This window comes from Pleurodeles waltl, chromosome 4_1 (assembly GCF_031143425.1).
Source record: "Pleurodeles waltl isolate 20211129_DDA chromosome 4_1, aPleWal1.hap1.20221129, whole genome shotgun sequence".
Lineage (NCBI taxonomy): Eukaryota > Metazoa > Chordata > Amphibia > Caudata > Salamandridae > Pleurodeles > Pleurodeles waltl.
Window position 1 is genome coordinate 282,831,274 of NC_090442.1, and position 22,293 is coordinate 282,853,566.

Consider the following 22,293-nt stretch of genomic DNA (forward strand, 5'->3'; position numbering starts at 1 on the left):
CACTTTGCTAGCCTGGTCCTGCTATTGGCTGTCCATGCACTTACTTTACACTGGTAGGCACCCACCACTCTGCCTTTAGAGGCATGGCATGATGCGATGAGAAACTGGGGGACTGCTGAAGGGACAGCTCTCCGCCACTAAGAAGCCCAACACATTCAGAGACGTCCCATTTCCTCCACGTGGGTTACCCCTTTCACACAGTTTTTACACCTTACTACCACAGATGACCAGACTGCAGGCTCCACCTCACAGGCTCTCTCCACATGAGCCAATTCGACATGCACCCCACCTCCCTCACACTTTGCACCTAGCAAGTCCCCTCGGACGAACCACCTCATTTCTCCCACCCCCACTGCCCGACACACAACCCCACTCTTGTCACACGATGGCCTTGTTGCAGGCTATTACACTACTCAAACAGATGCTTTGCTACACCTCCTTTGCCCCCACTACTCATAACTCATCCGGGCACTGCTGTTGTGCGTCCGTTCCCTTCCCACACCCTGTTTTATTGTTGGATTATAACACAATTATACACAGAAATATGATTCATGCTCTGAAGGGAATTCACGTGATTACTGTATCATTTGAATTATCTGCTGCTTCTATTACTGGGTGTTTTATGCATTACTACCTATGAGCATATTGCATTGAATCGCTGCATCGTGTTATTTGCGTCCTTATGCTGAAAAGTCCCAATAAAGCGAATTTGAAAAAAAGAAAGAACAGAGCTGGAAAATGGAGCTTCTTGGTAAAGGCCGAGGCAGCCTGGAATTCACTTCTGGATTACATTTGCCCTGAACCAGACACACTGTATTTTCGGGGAAAACAAAAAACAAATATCCTTAAAAATTGGCTTTTCAAAGAAGCATTTCCACTCTAGTCAGCTTTCCTAATAATACATTTATCTGGTGCCGATTAGTGGGAAGAAATCTATGGTGGATGTGTGCACAATAAACACATCTAGCGTAACATATACTTTTTATGTGCAATTTCCTCAAGGAACAAAATCATGACTTAGTTTAAACATTCAACTTCTGTTTCAGGTCGGACAAAAGCAGCCTCAGTTGTTCATGTGATCTAAACAAAATGGAGCATTGCACTCAGCCACTTGCCACTGATTGATTTTAAGAAGCATTTAAGTCACGTTGCTTGTCATTGCACTAAGGAATGGGGTGATTTAATTGGTACAGCAGTGAGATGAGTCCATATTGCGTGGAGTGTCCACTTAAATTTGTTTTGTGCAGCTGTGCTTTTGTTTTTGGTTTGCTCAGTGGAAAAAACGTTTCAGAAACATGTGTTTTTCTTTGACCACACAACATTATAAAGTGCTGTTAAAATCTACTGTCTAATGCACCATACTCAAGTGTTTTTGAGAATCAGAAAACAGGTAAGGAAGCAAAAAGCTTTGGATGAAGAGCTAGCCTCGGGGATGCTGGAAAATTCTGAATAGGCTTCTGCCCCAGAAGATCAAAAAGGCTGGTGCAGGGTCAGTCAGATCTCAGGTGTTATACTCCAGCAGCTCAGTAGATTGAGGCAGAAGGAGTCACATGCAGGCCTCCAGGTTTGTTGATAAGTGAATATTTAAATTACGCAAATGTTATGTACACTGTATATGGAATTCAGGCGCCATGAAACACTTTCACAAATGTGTCCACTTTGGGGTTTCAAGTGACATCAAGGAGCTTGAGTTGTCTATTCAATTATTTCAAGTTTTATATAGCGTGAACAAGAACCTTTCGGGTGACAGAGCACTTTACAAGACTAACAAAGGAAGGAATGATACAAAACCGATAGGCAGTATATGAAAACATAGTATATGTCATGAGGGCAGTAATTACATAAGCAGATGGAAGAAGAAAGATAAGAATTCATAGTCAATCACAAGTCCTGGCAGGAAAGATTCGTTCCTGGGGAGCGGTAGGTGTGTCCTCAGTGTGAGGAATTTGTTGGATGGTAGAATTTGTACTTCTTTCCTACAGATGTTTGTCACTTGGAATGTCCAAAAGGAACCATACACATTTTGACAGTGGCCTATCTGCAATATTATATTGTGGATGACCCATACCATTTCCCTCCGTCAGACATGTTAATCCCAGGCATCCACTGTGCCGGTGTAGAGAAATCGTGGAGGAATCATTCACAGCATGGCCTCAGTACTCATCCCCTTAAGCTGTACCCTAAAAGATAAAATAATCCGAGTGTTCTCCCACCCACCCCCAAACTCCTAAGACCATTTCTGCATCATTACATTAATACAGAAAGAAGCACGTGTTGTCTTCCCAACCTTTGCTGCAGTCCATAGTGCAACCCCTGTCTCACTAAATATGATGAAATATCTGGCAGCTTCCACTCTGCCATCATCCCTTCTTTTAAACCCCTTTTAGCTAAATATTTTCAAAAAAGACCTCATGTCTGTCCTCCCCCTCCATCACCCTCATGCTTCCCACCCAATGCTGCGCTCTGCATTCTCACTTCAAGAGTGGAGAGCTGGCACTGTGCTCACAGCATCTTTCTGAGATTTGATGCCAGCTAGGAGAGAAAATTACAGTCAACTGTGTGTCTGCAGTATCCCCCCCACCTTATTTGGGTTTCTGAAGACTCTATATGGGAGTAAGAGGGCAAGCAAGACTACAGACTGTCATCAGAGCCATAACGCTGCCCCCTGCTGTCCCTATGACGAAGTGGGGTCTACTCTTTAGGGCACCAATTCAATCTACGCAATGAATATCTGTGAGATATGGACGTTTTAGGGGTCCTCACTATACTCTGCAGGGGCCCCCATCATTTGGTGTTACAACACTGCCCGTCATCCACCATTCCAATGCTTCACTTGGGCATCTCGAGAGCTGGATGAGGAGGTTGACAAGAATTGGCAAAGCCAATAGGTCTTACCACTAGGGCTTATTAGCTTCTCCAATGTTTTCAGCCATGCTGTACAGCATCACGACTGCTGTGTGGTATGGCCAAAAAATAGTAGAAAAGGATACTCTCTGGCTATTTTTTAATGTATTTATCTGAGATGGATCGGTAAATTTAAAAAAAAGTAGCGTGAAAGAGGTTTTTCAAAACATAGTGTGAAAGCACTTATACATTTTTTTTAATGATTGGGCGGGTTACGAGTGGGGTTGAGAGAGAAGTAACACGGCGGGCTGGAAGGGAAGCAACATGGTGGGTGGAGAAAGAGGCAACATGGGTGAGAGAACATAGTAAAAAAATAACAATATGGAGAGTGGGAAAGAAGTACATAGGTGAGGGAAAGCAACTCGACTGCGTCTGGGAGGAGAGAAGCACATGGGCGAGTCAGAGCAGCATGGATGGGGAAAAAAAGCACAGGAGGAAAACAAGTGTAAAACACAAGCACTCTCCTGGACTGCCTAAACAAAAAGAAGAAAGGGTTCCTTAAAAGCAAGCAGAGTAAGCACACAAGCTAGGGCAAAAACAATTTAAACAGACTGAAATAAGGAAAGCCATATAATAGAAAGCAAGCAAACACGAGTGACTGTAAAGCCACACAAAGGTAAATAACAGGCAGGCTGGAAATCCATGTGCGTTCCTCGTAAGGCCACAATATGTCCTTTATAAACAGGCAGCTTGCACTGTCCAATAAACACAACATAAAAATGGCATGGCATTAAACTGGGTAACAATAAAAGTTATTTACAGGACTTAGAAATGATAGTGTGGTCTGAAGCGCTACATAAAAATCATCATTATTTTTATGCCACCCATCGCCTGCTAGCGGGAAACCCATGCTCCACTGGCCCTTCAAGTAGACTTCACAAACCCCCTTTGTAGCCTACACCATGCACAGCATACATGCATACTGTCCTCACCCCCTCAGCTTGGCTCCTTTTGTGTAGCGGTGCCATTGGGCTTTCATAGAAGACGTGTGTGTTTATCAGCTTTAGTTATAAAGTCCTATTTGGGCAGCCTCTCTCCTGCCTGGTCCCATACATTGTGGCCAGAAGAACTGGGCCTTCCTCCTATCCCAGTGAACAAGGCTAAAAATCTTAGGGTTCCAATAGACGAAAAGTTAAACTTTGTCCAGCAAGTGAACGTTAGGGTCTCCTCCTGCTTCTACCTGCTCAGGATGATTAAGAAAGTACTTCCTTTCATCCTAGCACATACCAAAAAGACAGTGATCACTGCCTTAGTTTCAGCTAAATTAGATTATTGTAATAGCCTCTATGCTAACATGCAGGAATAGATCCTCAAAAGGCTGCAAATGGTGCAGAATGAAGCAGCTAGGCTCCTTTTAGGCATTCCAAAATTCAAATTGGTCTCCAAGGAAATCAGGCAATTACACTGTCTCCCTGTGAGAAGCCGTATCAAAATTAAGGCTCTCTGCACCGCCTTTAAAGTCTTACATAATCTTGGCCCTGAGTTCCTGAAGCACTCTTTCGAGTGGCATGTCCCCAGCAGACAGCAGCTTTCTTCAGGGGCCAAATTATTGAGGGTTCCCAGGGTCCGCAAACTGAACTGGAGAGGTAGAAGCTGTACCTATACTGATCTCCTTTAGAAAGGAGCTCAACACCTGGCTTTTTAACAATTATGCTCCCTCTCGTACCCAGTGATAGTCAACGCCAAGAGACCCTAGGGTAGATGAGCACTTAAGTTGTGATAACATAACATAACTCCCATCTCTCACATTTACAAACCCAGGATGGCCGCTGGGCAGCTCTGGATCCCTGAGGTGCTAGTGCACTATTCTTCTTTTATGTCTCTCATTTATTCTCTGTGGTCTGGACTATTCTTCTTTCTCTCCTGTCCACACAGTGGGTGCATAAGCCAAATACATCAACAGGAAAGTTTGTGCCCTTAAGTAATGCTAGCTCCCCCCGAATTTGCAAAGCAGGTCTTGTCTTTACAGTGTGAACAAAAAAAGAAAGAAAGTGTTATGATGCAGCCAAGTGCATTAGCTCTTGATACATCATAGTCTTCTTTTATTATTAATATTTCAGCCATGCTGCACAGCAGTGATGCTGGTTTGCAGCATGACTACAAGTCTTTGCCAAAGTCAGCAAGGCCCATGTTGTACAGCATGAACAAAAGGCAATGGCAGAGACAGTAGTCTCAAAGGTATGACCTTTTGTCTTTGCCAATGCTTGTTAGGTCTTGGTACAACACTCCTGTGATTATGAGCAAATCAGTTAATCTCCCATGTATGAAAAAATCCTATCACATAAAGAAAAATATTTCAGCCATGCCCTTGTCTTAGTGAAAATACATTTGGAAGCAGCGAGCATCTGTTGTCACAATAAACATGCACTTCAAAGGAGAAAAGGGCTTTTTTGAAATGTGTGCGGCACGGTATAAAATAGCTACTGATGGCTAGAGGTTCAACAAGGAAGACAGGAAAGAACAAAAAATAAAAGTTGTACCTCAATCACAATGCTATAAACAGGACAGCAATCAAGCAATCAGTATTTTTCATTCATGATCCAACCAAAAGAAGAGGAAGTGAAGTCAGTACACACTGGCCAATTGTAAGGCATCAAATAAGTGACAGTGAAGCCACAAACGTTCGGGAATTGGTCTGCTACAAGCCACTTATATCCAATAACTCTTGCAAACCAGAGACATGCATCGCATGCTTTCTCGCAGGCGAGGCCTAAAAACCTGGGACGCAACCCATTTCCTGACTGACATCACTGCAGTAAAAAACATTTTTTGTTTTTCGCTGCTGTGATGTAAAAATGGTGAATAACGAAATTTTAAATCTGGAATTCATGCCAAAGGGATAATCATTAAGGGTGTTTTTCCTCACAGCTCTATGAGCTATAGATGATGGTCACATCAGAATGTTGAACATAGCAATGCTTTCCTTTATCAAGGATTAGTTATTTGTTTTCAGTTTAGGTGCACAGAATGTCGTTGAGCATTATGTTTACCCATTAGTTTACCCATTAGTCGACTTTATGCCATTAATAAGTCCCACAGGCTCAAGGCTTGCCTCTTTGAGAGCCATTTTCCACAGGTTGAAAAGGTTACCTATAAAGAAGAAATGCTGTAGATTATGTCACTTCACTCCATTTTTTCTTCAGCACTTAAGGAAAAGGGTGGGAGTCCCATGGTAGGTGTCAGGGTACAATATGTGCTAACATTGTCCACTGATTATGTTGACCCTCCCTAAAGGCCAGCTAGAGTGTTGTGTTCCTTGTAATTGGTATTGTATTGTAAATGTTATTATATTTGTAAAGCGCACAATCAATTGGGAGGATTTTCTGCAGCTGTAAATAATCAAAGAGAATGCTTTCAATTCTGTGTACTGTGCAACAGATAAGATTTTCACATGAACCTGCTTGTGTTTAGTTCTCTCGTCAGAGTAAATAACAAACACAACATGATGTGTTTGACAACATGATATGTTTATTTAATTAGCACATTTGCATTGTAATTAATAATTCAGCAAAACACACAGAGGGACGATCGAAGAAGGCACAAATGTAGCAATTGAATCAACTCATATATTGTTCAGAGTATCCTTGGAGTAATAGGTGGAACACACTGGCTGCTTTTATCCACTGTAATCAATACACACTTGGTGCTAAATCACAGCATGAGCAGCTCAAAATGCCTATTTCTGCCAGTTTGCAGAGTTTGTTTGTAACTCTGTGGAATTCTGTGGAGTAAAACTCAGCAAGTTCCACCCAGGCCTACTTATAATATTATTTGTGCATTGTTCTATTTGTCATCTTACTAAAACTCGAGGGATCAGTTTTTACCCAATAAACTTTGTAACACAGATGTGGATCTGATCCCTTTACCATTAATCATAGCACTGTCCCCCCCTGCAGCATACACCAACAGGGCCTTATCTATGTAGTGTTCTGAGAGCACATTACTGCAGCTCCCTCTCCCAGAAGGAAGTCCTTACAATGATGCACACACATCCACCAGAGGAATCAGCAGGCAGGGGATCATGAGAAGAAGCCCGAATTTGTGTGGTGCTCAAAACGCGTCAACAGCTTGGGAGACTAAGGAGTGCCTTCTAAAGTTTCTGGCAAACAGGGAATGGTTGAAAGACATTGGCTTTTGGTTGTACCCCTGTTTTTTGCCTATCGTGTATTAATCGTTGGACTGCACCCTTTGGTCTTGTCCCATTCACCAGGGGCATTAAGCTGGACAATATGTAAGCCCCGAATGGGCACATAATTTTCAGAAGTGCGACGTAGCAGTATTTTAATTTGTTTTATTGGTGCTTGTTAATATGTTTGTGAACTGTTATTGTATGTGGCCCTTCATCATTGGTTGCGTTTAATGATTTATGGCTGTATGTTTCGTCTGCATACGTATGTTTCATTCAAACTGTAGATAAAAGTGTTGTAAAATAAGAATAAATTACGACCACAGTAATTTATTTATGTGGTGTTTCAGTGAATGTTGGATGTTTAGTCAGTACTGCCACATTGTTTTAGTTTCAACTTTCTAAAAGTTGCATTTTCAGATATGCAATTTAAAATCCAACTTCACCATTAGTTTGGATTTTAAATTAGGATTTTAGAGACACCAAACATAAACTGGTTATTTCTTCCCATTTGGAAATTACACTTATAGGATGTAATAAGGCAACTTCAATGTTATCCTATCGGGTGAGATATGCCTTGCGGTAGTGAAAAATGTATTTAAGAGTTTTTCACAATCAGGACATGTAAAACTTAAAAGACTGTCCAGGTCCTATATGTATTAAAAAGGAAGGTTTGGGCCTGGCAAAAAGGTTTGTTTTGCCAGGTCGAAATGTCAGTTTAACTGCACACGCAGGGGCTGCAATGGCAGACCTGAGACATGTTTTAAAATGGTACTTAAGTGGGTGACGCAACCAGTGCTGCAGGCACCAGGGCCGGCTTTAGGTCCGTGCGAGCAGTGCAGCTGCACCGGGTGCTGACCTTGATTGGGAAGCGCTGATCTCGGGGGCCGCTGTGTTTATCAATGACTTATGAAACTTGCGGTTTAAAAGCACCTGCTGAAAAAGTTATTGTGCGCCCAGCCTTTAGGAAATAATTAAAATGTCAAGATACTGCTTGTGATTAATGCTCCTGTCTGGAGAGGGATCGGACTTTTGTCTAACTGCAGCTTTGACTCGCAATAAAGTAGCATAGAGGGTTAATATGCTGTTGCAAAAGAACAGAACTATATTTTATGTGGGCAGCTAAGTGGATTAGTAAAGCCAGTCTTTACAAGAGCTTTAATACAAATGACTATGTGAAAGAGGGGCTATGGAGAGAGGAGGGGGGGCACATTTGCTGGGTGGTAATGAGTGATTCTGAGGAGAAGGTTTTTGGGGGGGGCACCAAAAAAACTGTTGCAGGGCGCCACCAGCGCTAAAACTGGCCCTGGCAGGAACACTGATAGCATTTAATTTACAGGCCCTGGCACATGTAGTGCCACTTTACCAGGGACTTACAAGTACATTAAATATGCAAATTGGGTAAAAGACAATGCTACCATGTTTTAAGCTGAGAGCACAAGCACTTAAGCACTGGCAGAGTGTGCAGATTCCAAAGGCTAGCACAAATGAAGTCATCATAAAAAGGAAGGGTGAGGGCAAAAAGGCATGGGGAAACAACGCCAAGGATGCCAGGTCTAGCACCACAGAAACTCAGGTTAAGCTGCTGCTTCAACCAAACCTCAAGTGACTGTGAATAGCTCCCACTCCCAGACCATCTGGAGTGAAGCACAGAGCTGCATGGTCCCATCAGGTGAGGACTAAGCCACCTGATATCAGTGACCAGCCCAGGCAGTTTCCAGAAAGAATCATCACTCAACCACACCACGTGAATTGCCCAGGCCTATCTTGGAGGCTGTATCATCAAGCCCTTCCAAATGGCCTCTGAAAAAAACACCAACCCCCAAAATTTTGCGCCATGATGCCTGCCTGCTGTTTCCTCGGCAGCTGAAGACCACAGTAGCCTATATAAATCCGACATACAGTGGAGGAACTCAAGTCGATGCCCACCATGCTTCCCTGCAATGCAAACACTCACTGATGATCCAGTATGGGCAGAATTGATGTTCCCAAGAAGCATAGACACTTCTAACACAGTGTCTTTGTAAAAGCACAGCTGGTCATGTCTATTAATACCATTGGCATGTAGTGGTACTGTGCCTTCTGTTCTTTCCATCTTGGACAGAGATACAAAGGAGGACAGTAGTGTGTTACATAGAATGCCTGCACCTGCTACTCCCTCTGAATCATTGGTGCTACTGAGTGGAGGGGGGCTGTAATGCCACAACCCTCTAGCCTTCTATGCTGATCATAACGGATCCTGCACCACGTCCATGCCCCACATCCAAGAAATCTGGCAATCAGCTGCCAGATGCCCACTGATATCTGTGCCTCTCTTCCCTGGCCTCCTGCATGTCACACTAAGCTTTAATGGAGGCTTGTCATCACCCTGAACACTGACCTACCATGTGCTCTCACAGTGTGCCAGCTGCCCACAGATGTTACTGGCTTGAATGACTGAGACAGCCAATGTCTCTAAGCCTTAAAGAGACAGGCACACAGAAGATCCAAAAGTAAAAGTGCCCAACCAACAAACCTGACACCATAAAGCTGTTTATTCTACCCATGATGTCACCTGCCATTGAGAGGCTGTGGGTTTCTCCCAGGCCCAAAGAATCTGGCCTCATAATGAAAAGAAAGAGATAGAAGAGGTGCTAGAAAGAAAAGTTCTGTCCCACTTGAACTGAAGACTATGAGCTAGTTAGCACATTGTGTTCTTCCCACATCTAGAGGAAGGCCCCAAAACTGCAGCCCCTACTATGGCATATCCCCATCCACTGACCCATAGCTCACTGAAAAGAGAGTGCACTTGCATCACAAACTATAAAAGGGAAGAGAGAAGATGCTTGACTGAAAGTTAACCTCCCGCTTACCACTAATATAGACAACATCGCACCAGAAACCGCATTGGCATGATCAAAAGATAATGGACCACTAAGAAGCCCCACTGGCATGTCACAAATAAAAGTGCACACCTGAGCACCAAGCAGAAAAGGGCATGACCCACCGGTGCACACTGATGGGTTATATCAACCCATGAAAGGCAAGCCACTGCAGAGATAAAATATTGATGAAGGTGTGGCAGGAAAACCAAGAGTGAGCTGCATGACATACAAACAGAGTCTCTGTCCCTAACTTCCCAGAGAAACCATCCCGAGACAGTCATTCATTTCCTTACTAATTATGGAATTAATGTTGAAGAATAACAAATGCTTTTCACAGGCCAAAGATGGTCAGCACTAGCAATCCACTGATCCACCAGGGTCTATCCAGCTTCCATTATACACACCACGGAAGACACTTTGCATACCTTTTGCCAAGATAATCAGAAACGGTTAGTTCTGTTTCACCTACAACATCATTCTGGATAGCTGACAGCAAATTGGTCCTGCACTCCAGTCATCCCTGTCATTCAAGAGTGACCTAACCTGACTCAACCTGTTGTTACTAGTTCTTTCCATGCAACCTGTTCCATCTAATTTTTCAATTGAAATTACACTTACCACGCTGACTAAGTCAACCCAGTAAATGCCTTCTGGAGCACGGTCTTGTTTTACTTTAATTCTGCTAGCCTTTACTTGCCCTGGACCACCCGTTTGTTTTTTAATTTGAGGTTCTAACTGAGCCTCCTCCATGTTTTCTCACATTTCATTTCAGGAATGTGATGTGGCTCCTTACCCCTTCCTCTCTAAATAATAGAACAGGGGATGTACAAGGGAGAATTGGCCTTTACCCAAACCCCTTCCCCTCTGTATTTTATCTGAATTTTTCACTTAGTTGGCCGTGTCTGGTCTAAACCACCCACCCCTGTCTCAATCCCCCTGTTTAAAAAAATAATAATTGCAATTATCCCCACATCCTTTGTCCTCACATTTTTGTAAGCAATCATATAGCTCCTTTCCTTGCTCCTTAATCTCTGCCCTTATATTCCTTACCCCAATGCACCCTGCACCCTTTTTTTCCACTTACTGCTTTAGTCAAATTGACAATTCCACAAATGGAATGTAGTTTTTTTTCTCTATGAAATGGTATTAAGTAATTTGTATTTATGTTGCGGTAGATCTAGTATAAATACATCATTTGTACAGATAGATGATTGACTGCTATTGACTCTGCTACTCATGGCGCCTCTGCCATTTGTGACTACAAACCCTTTGAGCTAATCTACCCCCTGCCCATTCAGTTGGAGTAATTTCTATTTTTCCATTCCAAATATTGGTTAGAAGATTATTTGCTCTCATGGCTTTTACAACCAATTTAGCACGGATATTAATTAGCCATAATCGAGGGTAGCTGGCTGTTATTGCCTTATCCTTTTATAACTTCAGCATTGCATCTGGTAACCTATTATTATGGTCTGGCTTGAGAGGGAAGCTGTCACCACACAATTAAGTGATCATCACTAGAGATGAGCTTTGGCTCTGCCCAGATGCTAGGAGCCAGGAGTGCATGTTTTGAATGGGTAGAAGTGTGATTCCACAAAAAATGCTTGTCCTCCACAGAGCTGTGATCATTTTGTTTATTTATCCACCTCCCTGAACGTGAACTTTCAAACACACACAACACTGTAATGCTATTAAAGTGTCTTAGGTAACTAGATAATTTATCTAGTAATCTAATTGTTCTTTTGTAACAGCTGCCTTGATGGGAGGAGGTCATTCATTAACCTAAGTGGATTTTTAGATGTGGTTTGACAGTGCAACTGTCGCCTGACCTTTTAACCTTTGCTAACATTATTCTACTGTTCTTTTATTCCATACAAATACATAGCCATTCCCAGGCTATTTAATGGTAATGTTTCACCTTAACATACAACGTTCCTTTAAAGTCAGACCTATTGGCATTGCCAGTGTTTGTAAGTTTCATGTAATGAGGGAACTGTGTACAAAGAACACATTCTTGGATGAGCTTGCTGCCTGCCTCTTTGCCCACAAACAGTGATTCTTCTCAAGTGAGCGCACCATACCTCATTTTTTTCTTTCAGTTTTGTAATCATCACGATTACGGGTGCATCTTCCTGCCAAACCATCTGCCAGAAGTCATTCACAGTGTTAATCATGGGACCTTGGGTGGCAATGAATGCTTTTTCTTCTCCGCCATAGCCCTAATTTAGAATAAACATGAAAAATATGTTAGGCGATACTTAGAGTTGTGAAAACATTACAAAACAAATGTCAGAGAGGGGTGGCCACAAAAAGCGTCTTTTTCCCACATTTTCAGTTGCACATGTTGTATAGTTCACACCAATTACATAACACAGATGTGTATACAATATTATATTTGTAGGTCAACTGCACTTTTCTTTTTTTATTTTTGTTTCGCCATTTATGCAGCATGGCTCGAGCTGCCAGAGAACCAGATCACAAGAAGGTGATGGAAACTTGGAAAGGAGCAGAAGACAGCATAATAATTAGGAAACTTTGCATGCCTGGAAGAGGTGGAAATGGACAGTGGAATAATAACCAGGTAGCCACTGGGATCTATTATAAGGGATTGCAGACATTACCCATATGCCTAAAGGTAGGGTCTCCTGTAGACGTTAATGAACATTTGTCATGAAGTACAATTAGAGCATTAAGATGGAGTATGATTTCAGCCAATAGAGAACAACCCCATCACAATTTATCCCTGCAGATTCCTTTATTTCTCTGAGAAGAGAAAATCCTTTCCACTTTTGGCACAAGAGGCTGAGGTGCCCTTCAACTTGTTGAATTGATTGTAGATGTGACCTTGCATGGATCTCCTGTTGCTCAAACAATATCCACAGCCTGGAGCCTGCATGCTGCCCACTTCCATTCGGCCAAGATGAAGCCAGTGGCCCTGTTGAAGCTCTGCTTGACAACTCTGCTGCTGCTAAACTTGTCCAGCGTGGAAACTCAAGCCAGCGCAAAGAATCCTCTACCTGTAGAGAGTATAAAGATCGCCTCATCCTTCTATTCCCTTCAGTGTATGACAGAGACAGAAAGCCATGAATTTGAGCTTATGTCCTCAGGAATCAAATGATACCCTCAAATCCCTGCACCAGTGAATGAAAGAAAGTAGTTGAGAGACTTATTCAACATGTGCAGTTGAGACAGTGGTAACTGGGAAGTACACACGTCTGTGCACTATCATTTTACTTTTTTTTTTTTAAATCTCCTTCATTATACACTCCCTTGACCCTCCCAAGCTCAGAAGGGCAGCGGCAAATGGATAGCAAGATGGCCTGATCCTGGGACCTTTGGGGGCCCTTCTGAGCCCTGGTGCTCTTGGGCAGAGACTTGAGTGCACCTCTTGTCAACCAGAAGTTAGCATACATACACTCTATCCAAAATCGAAGAAGCTTTCAAATTACCTTGCAGGTAGAGACTTTTGTTGCTACTGTGTTTGCTGTTTCTTTAAATACAATTATTGTTTGGGAATACCTGTGTTTGTGAGTATTTAACAGAAACTTAACGAGATACACGGTACCCCTTTTTGGTGGTAAGATTTTATGATCCTCCATTTTGACCAAGAGTGTCCATATCATTTAATTTAATTTAATGTATTCATGTTTGATCTTATATTAAATGAAATACAGTGTCTATCTGTTGAGGTTTGTGAAGAGTAATTGCTTGTGTACCTTTGATACGGAATCCTTTTTGGTGTTGTTTTGCCTTTTCTGCTTGCAGATTGCTCTATCTAGCATTTTCAGATTCATTATCACTAGAGCTTGGCAAACACTAAATTGACTGCAAACATTGTACAGTGTTATACTTAGGCACTGATTGTGCAACTACACTGTGTTTAATTAGCTCTGCTTGTATCAAGAACTCACTTGAGATTGCCATTCTTATAGTGAGCTGGGCCTAAACAAAAATCAGAGTTTGACACATAAACCCAAGAAGAATATATATGTTCAGCACCAAATATAAGTTACCAAAATGCACCCATGCAAATTCAGTATGTAAAAAAGACACAGTTTCTTCAAAACTGCATTTCATTTATATTCATTTGACGTGTGCTCTATAAATTTCAGTATGTGTTGGAAATGGCACAGTGTACTGGGAAAGGCTATCTGACCCACCTAGAGAGCACAGCAACAAATGCCAAAATAAATCTAATAAAAGTGGGTTGTTTAGTCCATAATTCCCTCGAGGATAGTCATGATTGAGGAAAATAGTAAATAATTTGACCTCTAACAGAGAAAATGTATGGTAATCTTCAGAACAAAACCGTCTGTCCAAAGCCATCAAATTCTAATTCTTCAAAGATAGTTAATTATAGATTCAAAGGGTCTCAATTTGAGATGGCACATAGCATGAGAGTATGGTCATCATATTAATCATGCATATTATAGGGGCCGAAAGATATGTAAACCAAGTCTATAATATACACTCACCCAATGGTGAAGGTAACTACAGAAAAGTAAAAGGCCAATGTTTCACTGGGTAAAAGGAGATTCAGAACAGGAACGTCCCACAAATCTGATTAATCAGAGATATCTCTGTCAGTTTTATTAGGGAATGAAAAGCTAAAAGTCCATCCTCAGACTAAAGTATGTAGCTGGTATGAATAAAACATAAATGTTTTCATGAGGAGCTGGAATTCATTGACACTTCTGCTGTATCTGTAAAACACTTAGGAGGTGTTAGACCTGGCATCATTGGCATGGTCTCCTCTAACCTTTTGCCTCTGCTTCCTTGTTGTTTCTGTGTGCTGGACTCTGTTTTAGCTGTTTTGTTTGCTCTGGGCACTTTGACCACTGCTGACAATTGCTAAAGCGTAAGTGTCCCCTGTATAAATTGTATGTGTACATTGGTTATCCATGACTGGATTATTTGATTTACCAGTAAGTCTCTAGTAAAGGGCACTAGAGGTGCCCAGGGCCTGTAAATCAAATGCTACTAGTAGGCCTGCAGCTCTGGTTGTGCCACCCACATTAGTAGCCCTGTCAACATGGCTCAGACCTGCCCTTGCAGTGTCTGTGAGTGCAGTTTTAAAAGGCCAATTCGACTTGGCAAGCATACCCACTTGCTAGGCCTAATCCTTCCCCTTTTATACATGTAAGGCACCCCTAAGGTAGGCCCTGGGTAGCTCCCTGGGCAGGGTGCAGTGTATGGTAAAGGTTGGACATATACCAATGTGTTTTACATGTCCTGACCGTGAAATACTGCCAAATGTGGTTGTCACTGTTGCAAGGCCTCTCTCTCTCATAGGTTAACATAGGGGCTGCCTTTAAATATGATTAAAACACAGATTCCCTTAGGGAGCAGATAGACATGTGGAGTTTGGGGTCTCTGAACTCACAATTTAAAAATACACCTTTTAGTGAAGTTGTTTTGCAGTGTGTGTTTGAAAATGCCACTTTTAGAAAGTAGGCATTTTCTTGCTTAAACCATTCTGTGACTCTGCTTGTTTGTGGATTCCCTGTCTGGGTTAGTTTGACAGTTGGGCTGTTTTGCACCTCTCCTCTAGACAGTGACACAAAGGGAGCTGGGGTGTAGCCTGCACATCTTGATGGGCCATCTGGGCTGAGGGCAGGAGTGGTCACTTACACCTGAAAGGGCTGTGCCTGCCCTCACACAATGCAGTCTTCAACCCCCTGGTGTCTGTCTGGGGCTGGCCTGGGCAAGGCAGGATCTTGAAACCAATAAATACTTTCTTTTGAAGTAGGCCTATTTCAAAGGCAGAAAGGGGTATGAGAAGAGCACCCCAAACCCCTGAAAATCAGATTACTTCTGGAACCAAGACGAACCTCTGCCAAGGAGAAGAACTGGAGAAGCCGGAGGAGGAGTACTGCCCCTTTGCCTGTGACTGTGCTTTGCTGGGTTGGCCTGCAGTAGCTGCTTCTGCCTGAGAGACGACAAAGACTGACTTTTGTGTGACTTCCCACTGGTGAAGAATCTCCAAGGGCTTGAATTGAGCTTGCCTCCTGTTGTTGAAGTCTCAGGGACAACAAAGACTTTTCTCTGCCAACATTTGGGCTGTCTGCTGAGAGCCCTGCCTGTCAAGTGATGCCCTAACCTGTCTCTGCACCCTTGAAAGGTGCAGCTGGTGCGAAAGGACAGAAATCCACGTAAAGACCGTAGTGCGGGGAAACTTTCGACACACCACCCGATTTGCAGCTGAAAAATGATGCGCTGCCGGCCTTGTGGCTAAAATCGACACTCCACCTGCATTGCAGCTGGGAGATCGATGCAACGTGGCTGGAGTAACAACACACAGCGGCTGCTGTTAATGACGCAAGCCCCCACGCAGTGTGGTTTCTTGACACCGTATGACCGGATTTCGACGCAACATCACTAGGTGCGGAAATTCAACGCAAAGCCTGCCCTGACCCGAGGTGCTCGTCCGGATCGACGCATCACTCTCTTGCAGGAGAGAAGAAAAGATGGACGCCGACCTGACTGGAGTAGGAACGACGCACGCTCTTGCTTGCAAGTGAGAAATCGACACAATGCTGGCCTTTTCCGACGCACAAAATAAATTGCCCGTGAGGCTTTATTTGGACGCTACCTAGGTACTTTTGTATGCTAACAACGTTCTCACTGTTTTCTAAAGGATTTAAGACTCTTTTGCTTTCTAAATTCATAACTTGACTTGTGCATGTTGGATTTTTGGCATTTTGGTCTTGTTTTGTTTAGACAAATATTATCTATTTTTCTAAACCAGTGTTGTGTCATTTTGTAGTGTTTTCACTGAGTTACTGTGTGTGTGTTGGTACAAATTCTTTACACCTTGCTTCTGACGTTAAGCCTGCCTGCTCGTGCCAAGCTACGAACTGGGTGAGCGGGAGATAACTGAGGGTGAGTCTCCTTTACCATGACTAGAGTGAGGGTCCTTGCTTTGACAGGGGGTAACCTGACTGCCAACCAAAGACCCTATTTGTAACAGGGGGTCATTATGAGTGTGGCGGTCTTATGACCGCCTCACTTGTGGTGGCGGTCTGGACTACAGCGGGAGCATTAGTCCGACTGCCACATTACAATCTGAACCACCAGTTCCGCCAGCATCCTGAATCCCAGCGGCTTGGCGGTGGTGGAGATCATAATCCTCCAGGGTAGCGGATTATGACCTTGTTCTCTGCCATCCGCCATGAAAAGGCTGGCGGAGAACAGGTGCAGGGAGCCACAGGGGGGGCCCCTGTATTCCCCATGCACTTGGCATGGGCACTGCAGGGCCCACCTGCCCAGCACCCTCACAATGTTCACTTTCTGCTTTGCAGAAAGTGAACATTGCGAGGATGCTGGTGCACCCGGCTGGCTACAACATTGCTGCCGGCTCGATTATGAGCAGGAAACAATGCTATAGCCTGTTTCCTGCTAGGCCGCGGGTGGGAATTGAGGTTTCCACCCGCCGACCTAGCAGCGAAACTCATAATAACTCCAGAGGGTAGGTCGCTGCGTAGTGGGCGGCAACCCTGTCAGGAGTTTGGCGGACGGGCTTTCCCATCTGCCAAACTCATAATGACCCCCTTGGTGTCAGTTTCCAGAACCACATGTTAGCGTTTTTCAAACTACTGTAAGAGTCAGCTCAATCTTGTCACAAGAACATGTAGGCACGGTCTGTTAAGTAATCGATGGCTGGGAGAATATTCCAATACTCTACTCATAAATATTCTAAGAAGCAAAAATGTATAGTGTTTCAAAACATTGTTCCAAAAGTGGTTGTTATTGCCCATAGAAGAACCTTTATGCCACGATCTTAGATTCTACTGGTTATCCGTCATTCACTAATGAATGGTAAAATCCAGAGTTTGTCTCATAAAACATTGTTTGGGGATTCAAGTAGCTCAGGACCAGGTTAAAAAATTTCCATCGCATATTCGGTCACTAGACTGTGACATATCCTTTACATTGATTCCATGCCAGCAACGTATTAATGATGCTGTCTGAAATTACCATGGCTCCCTATCTAACTTTTAGGAATTTACTCAAAGCCTTCTTGTCCTGATCGGTTTGTTTCATCTGCACGTATTCAGCTCCGCTGCACTTGGGTTTGCACATGACACCTGTGATTTGATAATGATGGGAGTAGCTGGTGATTTTCTACAATGAACCCTTCATACTTAGCACATCACAAACGACTGAAAGTTAATACTTAATCAAATGCTGGTGCGCTGGTTTTAGGTAATGTTTTTACAGCTTGAAAGGGGTTTGAAGGTTTGAGTGGCAGTCTGACAATCTACTGTATGCTAAAACCAGCGTTAACCAAATAAATTATGTGCAAAATGTTTCATAGTTACAAAAAATGTGACCAGAATAAGAGGAGTGTACTTATGCAATTTAGACTAGGGGCCTAATTACGTGTTTGGCAGACGGGAACACCCGTCCGCCAAACCCCGAACAAGGTGGCCGCCACTGTAGTGGGAACCTCCCCACCGGCCCCATTCTGACTTTCCCACTGGGCTGACGGGCGGAAACGAAGGTTTCCACCAGTCAGCCCAGCGGGAAAGTTGTGTCAGCATTGTAGCCAGTTTGTAATCAAGCTAATGCTGCCACCCACAGGGGGCACCAGCACCCTCATAATGCGCACTGTCTACACAGAAGACAGTGCGTACTATGATGGTGATGAGCAGGGATAACCCTGCACTGCCCATGTGCAGGGCAGTGCAGGGGTCCCCCTGTGGCCCCTTGCACCTGTCCTCCGCCAGCCTTTTCATGGCTGTGAAAATGATTATAGGAACTGTGTAGCTCTTCTCCAGAAACCTCAGTGTTTATTCTATTCATTTGTCAGGTTTATACCATTAAGGGTAAGAACAATTTAGCAAACTTTATATTAATTTGTCTTCGAGCAGAAACAAACAATATAAGTACAATTGTAGTGTGAGGTTTTATAAGAGAAAATTATTGACTTGAGTTTCAAGAAATGCTAAGTAACCTGAACTTAATTTATAGCAGAAAATATGTACCATTTACATTAAACTTTTGTAAACCAAAATACAATAAAGAAGTTCAAATGAATTGACGTGCATACAATAAAGGAAAAAAATCGAATTGAAGTGTATGCTGAAAGGTCTTTATAGATCCATAACATATAAACGGGATTAAAAACATAGTGCTTTCCAAGTCAAACACATAATTGCAAATTTGAATGAAATACATTCACAAGAGCAGAGTCGCACAGCTGCAGACAGGGAGGGTATTTCCTGCCAGCCTATGATCAGTTGAAAGAACAGACACCATGGACGTGGAATAGCCTGACCCCGAGGTCACTATTACAGTTCTAAACTTCAAGGTAAAAACATGCTTTGAATGGCTGTTTTGTGGGCTCTAAATTCATTGGGTTTGTGATCCTTCTTCGTTTACTGCATGTGGTTCTTCTATTATTGTTGAACATAGTGGAGATGCTCATCAAAAGTCATGCTTTGTTTCGATTTAGTCCACAACAAATAAATTACATTTTGCGAAATCATTCTGACCACTATACACACGAATAAAGCACAGTCAGTTACCTTAATGTAGTTAGCGTTTATATAGGTGCTCAGTGAATCTTTGGAGTTCTTTGGTTTCAAGCATACACGGCTCACAGGATCTACAGCAAAGAGAAAATGACATTTGTGCTTAATGCAGGAGCATGATTAAGCGATTTAACAAGGAAAAAAATTACACTGCAGATAAAACAACCGCGCAGTCCTTTTTGAAGATATCTTTGGATGTCTGATGCTAGAAGTATTGAGACAGGGCAGATCAGAGCATTAAATATTTCACAGGAATAGCAGCTTCTAGCACACCAACATATATTGCATCATTAGCAACTGCTGAGAAGAGAAGGCTGCTACACATACCGGTTAGACCCCTTTGAAAATTCTACCATACCAGTTGTGCTTGCCCAGTCTAGAGTGTGTTTGATGTTCTGTGTAAATGTATGATGTGTTTTGGAGCAGGAGTTTCCTTCTAGTGTACATGTTGTGATTAGATGTCATGATGTGTGAGGCTGCCCTGGTGGTACTCCTCCAGTTGCTTTCATCCTGTGTTCAAGTGACAATTTGCACATCCTTCGTTCTTAGGCCCCTGCCTTACAACTCTAGGTGTCTGGTGGTCCAGGAGAGAATCAACATCGTTCTCTGTTAATTCAGTTTTCCCTCCACTGTGATGAGGCGTACCTTTCCCACTTTCCTGTGTTGTGCAGATGGATGCCTATCAAGAAGTGAAGTATGACCAAGGTCAGTCAGGGTCAACCATTATGATTTCTACCCTCCTAAAGTAAAGCCAGAGAAGAAGAGAAGAAACATAGTTGATGCACCTCCTCCTGAAAGGAGAAATATTTCAAATGTGAAGTGAAATTTGTACTTTGGTTCCCACTCCCACCACTACCCTAAAGCGGTCTGGTCTCTCAAGCCAGTAATTCGTATCCATTTGGACTTCAAGAAGAGACTCTGCCTCAAACAGCAGGTAGAGATGCTTTAGGAGGCACATGATTCTACCTGTGGCTCCATCTGACAAGGACTGAGGTAAACCTTAACCCTGGGACAAGACATACTGCTGCACCTTATTGTGGCAGACAAAAGATACTTAACTGCCCTGTGAGAATAGGCGAACAGGCTTCTTACATAGTTGACGACAGAGAAAGTCCAGTTGACTGAAGCTTGCAAGGCTCAAGGGACTGTGCTTCTGAACAGATACAAGGACTTTTCAGCCATGGTAACTAGGAGCACCCCAGGATGTCATTTCTGACCCCAAAGATGATGAAGCATTAGAAATCAGATTATTGATGCACTTTACTGCACTTGTCTGGTACCCTTCTCCATCAAAGGAAATCCCCAATCAGACTAAATTCAGCATCAAAGGGACACAGGTTTTTTCTCTTCACTCCTTATATTCTAATTTTATCGTAGTCGCTGTGGCCTGTTGTTCCGAATCCAGAATCACTAAAATTATGTATCAGTTACATAGAAATTCGCATTTTAAGGTATTGTTGACCTATGCCACCAAAAAATAGCATTTGGGACTAAATGAGAATCCTGGTCATGACTGTCACATTTTGAAATACTAGGCCTTTTCTTATAGGGTGCTGATACATTCCAGGGCACTCCCCACCCCCTTTAAGGATTGAGAGATCATCTGCCTTCTTAAATGGTTTTCCATCGGTGACTTTGTCCAGTGTTCCAGACCCCCTTAACCTGTAGCCCTGGTAACAGGACACAAACTATTGAAATCACTAACCATTGACACCATGGATTTTTTGCAGACATAGGTGAATTCCTGTCAGGGGTTTGGGTGGTAGGTGTTTAGGTTTCCACGTTTCTGAGACTCTTTTGTGGGGAAACTCAGCAACACAGGCCGAAAGCCACTGCCCTGCCTACACTGCACCCAAGATTTCCAAGGACGTATGATAGATGGCAGGCAGAGCGTATTAAATATGATAACCTGTTTCTTTCTGCTGACATGCTGCACCATTATCTGGCCACTCAATGGCATAGAACTGAGCCAGGCTGTGACACAAGCAGGGAATATGCCTCCCTGTCCGCTTCTTGGGTAGTAAGATTTAGACATAATTGGGTTTTAGTGAGCTTCGGTACCACTGCACGTGCTGCAATATTGATAGCTACACTGTTGGGGCTGGACAAAAACAAATTGTAGTAAACTCAAAGTTCCTATAAGGCAGCTGAGAGTACACCAACTTTCCATTTTAGAATAACATTGGACAAAGAGCACCAAGTTATAATATTATAAAGTATAGCCCTTTAAAAGTGTTGAGGTTGCAGTTTGGAGCCAGAAGGTTCTTAAACCTTCTTATTTATTGACAATATATCTCAATTCCAACTGCTGATGTTTACATACAGGTAAATAAAGGCATATTCTTGATAGAAGTTATAACTTTAACTAGACATTGTGTTTGTGAATGCCCAGCGTTGCTTACCCTCGAGGTACAACTGCACAAAGGGAGTAATTTGCTTATCCAGGTACAATGCGCTGGCACTGTTGGCCTTGGAACAAAAATACCTACTATGCATAGTGACCAGTATCTAATGATTACATTAGGATTCTAAGAACAGGCCTCTACTCTGGATCAGGATATTCTAATTCAGGTGCAGTCACATAAATATAAAAATATTTTTACTAATGTGTTAGAAATGAGGTCTCTGGTTGGCAGTCAGTTTGCACTCTCTGTCCAAGCAAGGACCCTCCCTCTAGTCAGGGTAAGGGGGATGCATAGCTCATATAACCCCTGCTTACCTATTTGGTAGCTTGGCACAAGCAGTCAGGCTTATCTCAGAGGCAGTGTGTAAAGTATTTGTACCAACACACACAGTAACACAGTGAAAACACCACAAAAGCACTCAACACCAGTTTAGAAAATTAGCCAATATTTTTCCGAAT

The 22,293-nt window shown here is 42.9% G+C and overlaps 1 protein-coding gene across 2 annotated transcripts in view; it reads right to left on the reverse strand.

The window, feature by feature from the left end:
* PTPRR (protein tyrosine phosphatase receptor type R) overlaps positions 1-22,293 on the reverse strand; it is a 697,768-nt gene that overhangs the window by 94,297 nt on the left and 581,178 nt on the right. For both annotated transcript variants that reach the window (XM_069228339.1, XM_069228340.1), the window contains 2 exons: positions 19,425-19,504; positions 11,976-12,113 (listed from right to left, as the gene is read on the reverse strand). In XM_069228339.1, the coding sequence (XP_069084440.1) occupies positions 11,976-12,113; positions 19,425-19,504 (218 nt within the window). The remainder of the gene's footprint in view (positions 1-11,975; positions 12,114-19,424; positions 19,505-22,293) is intronic.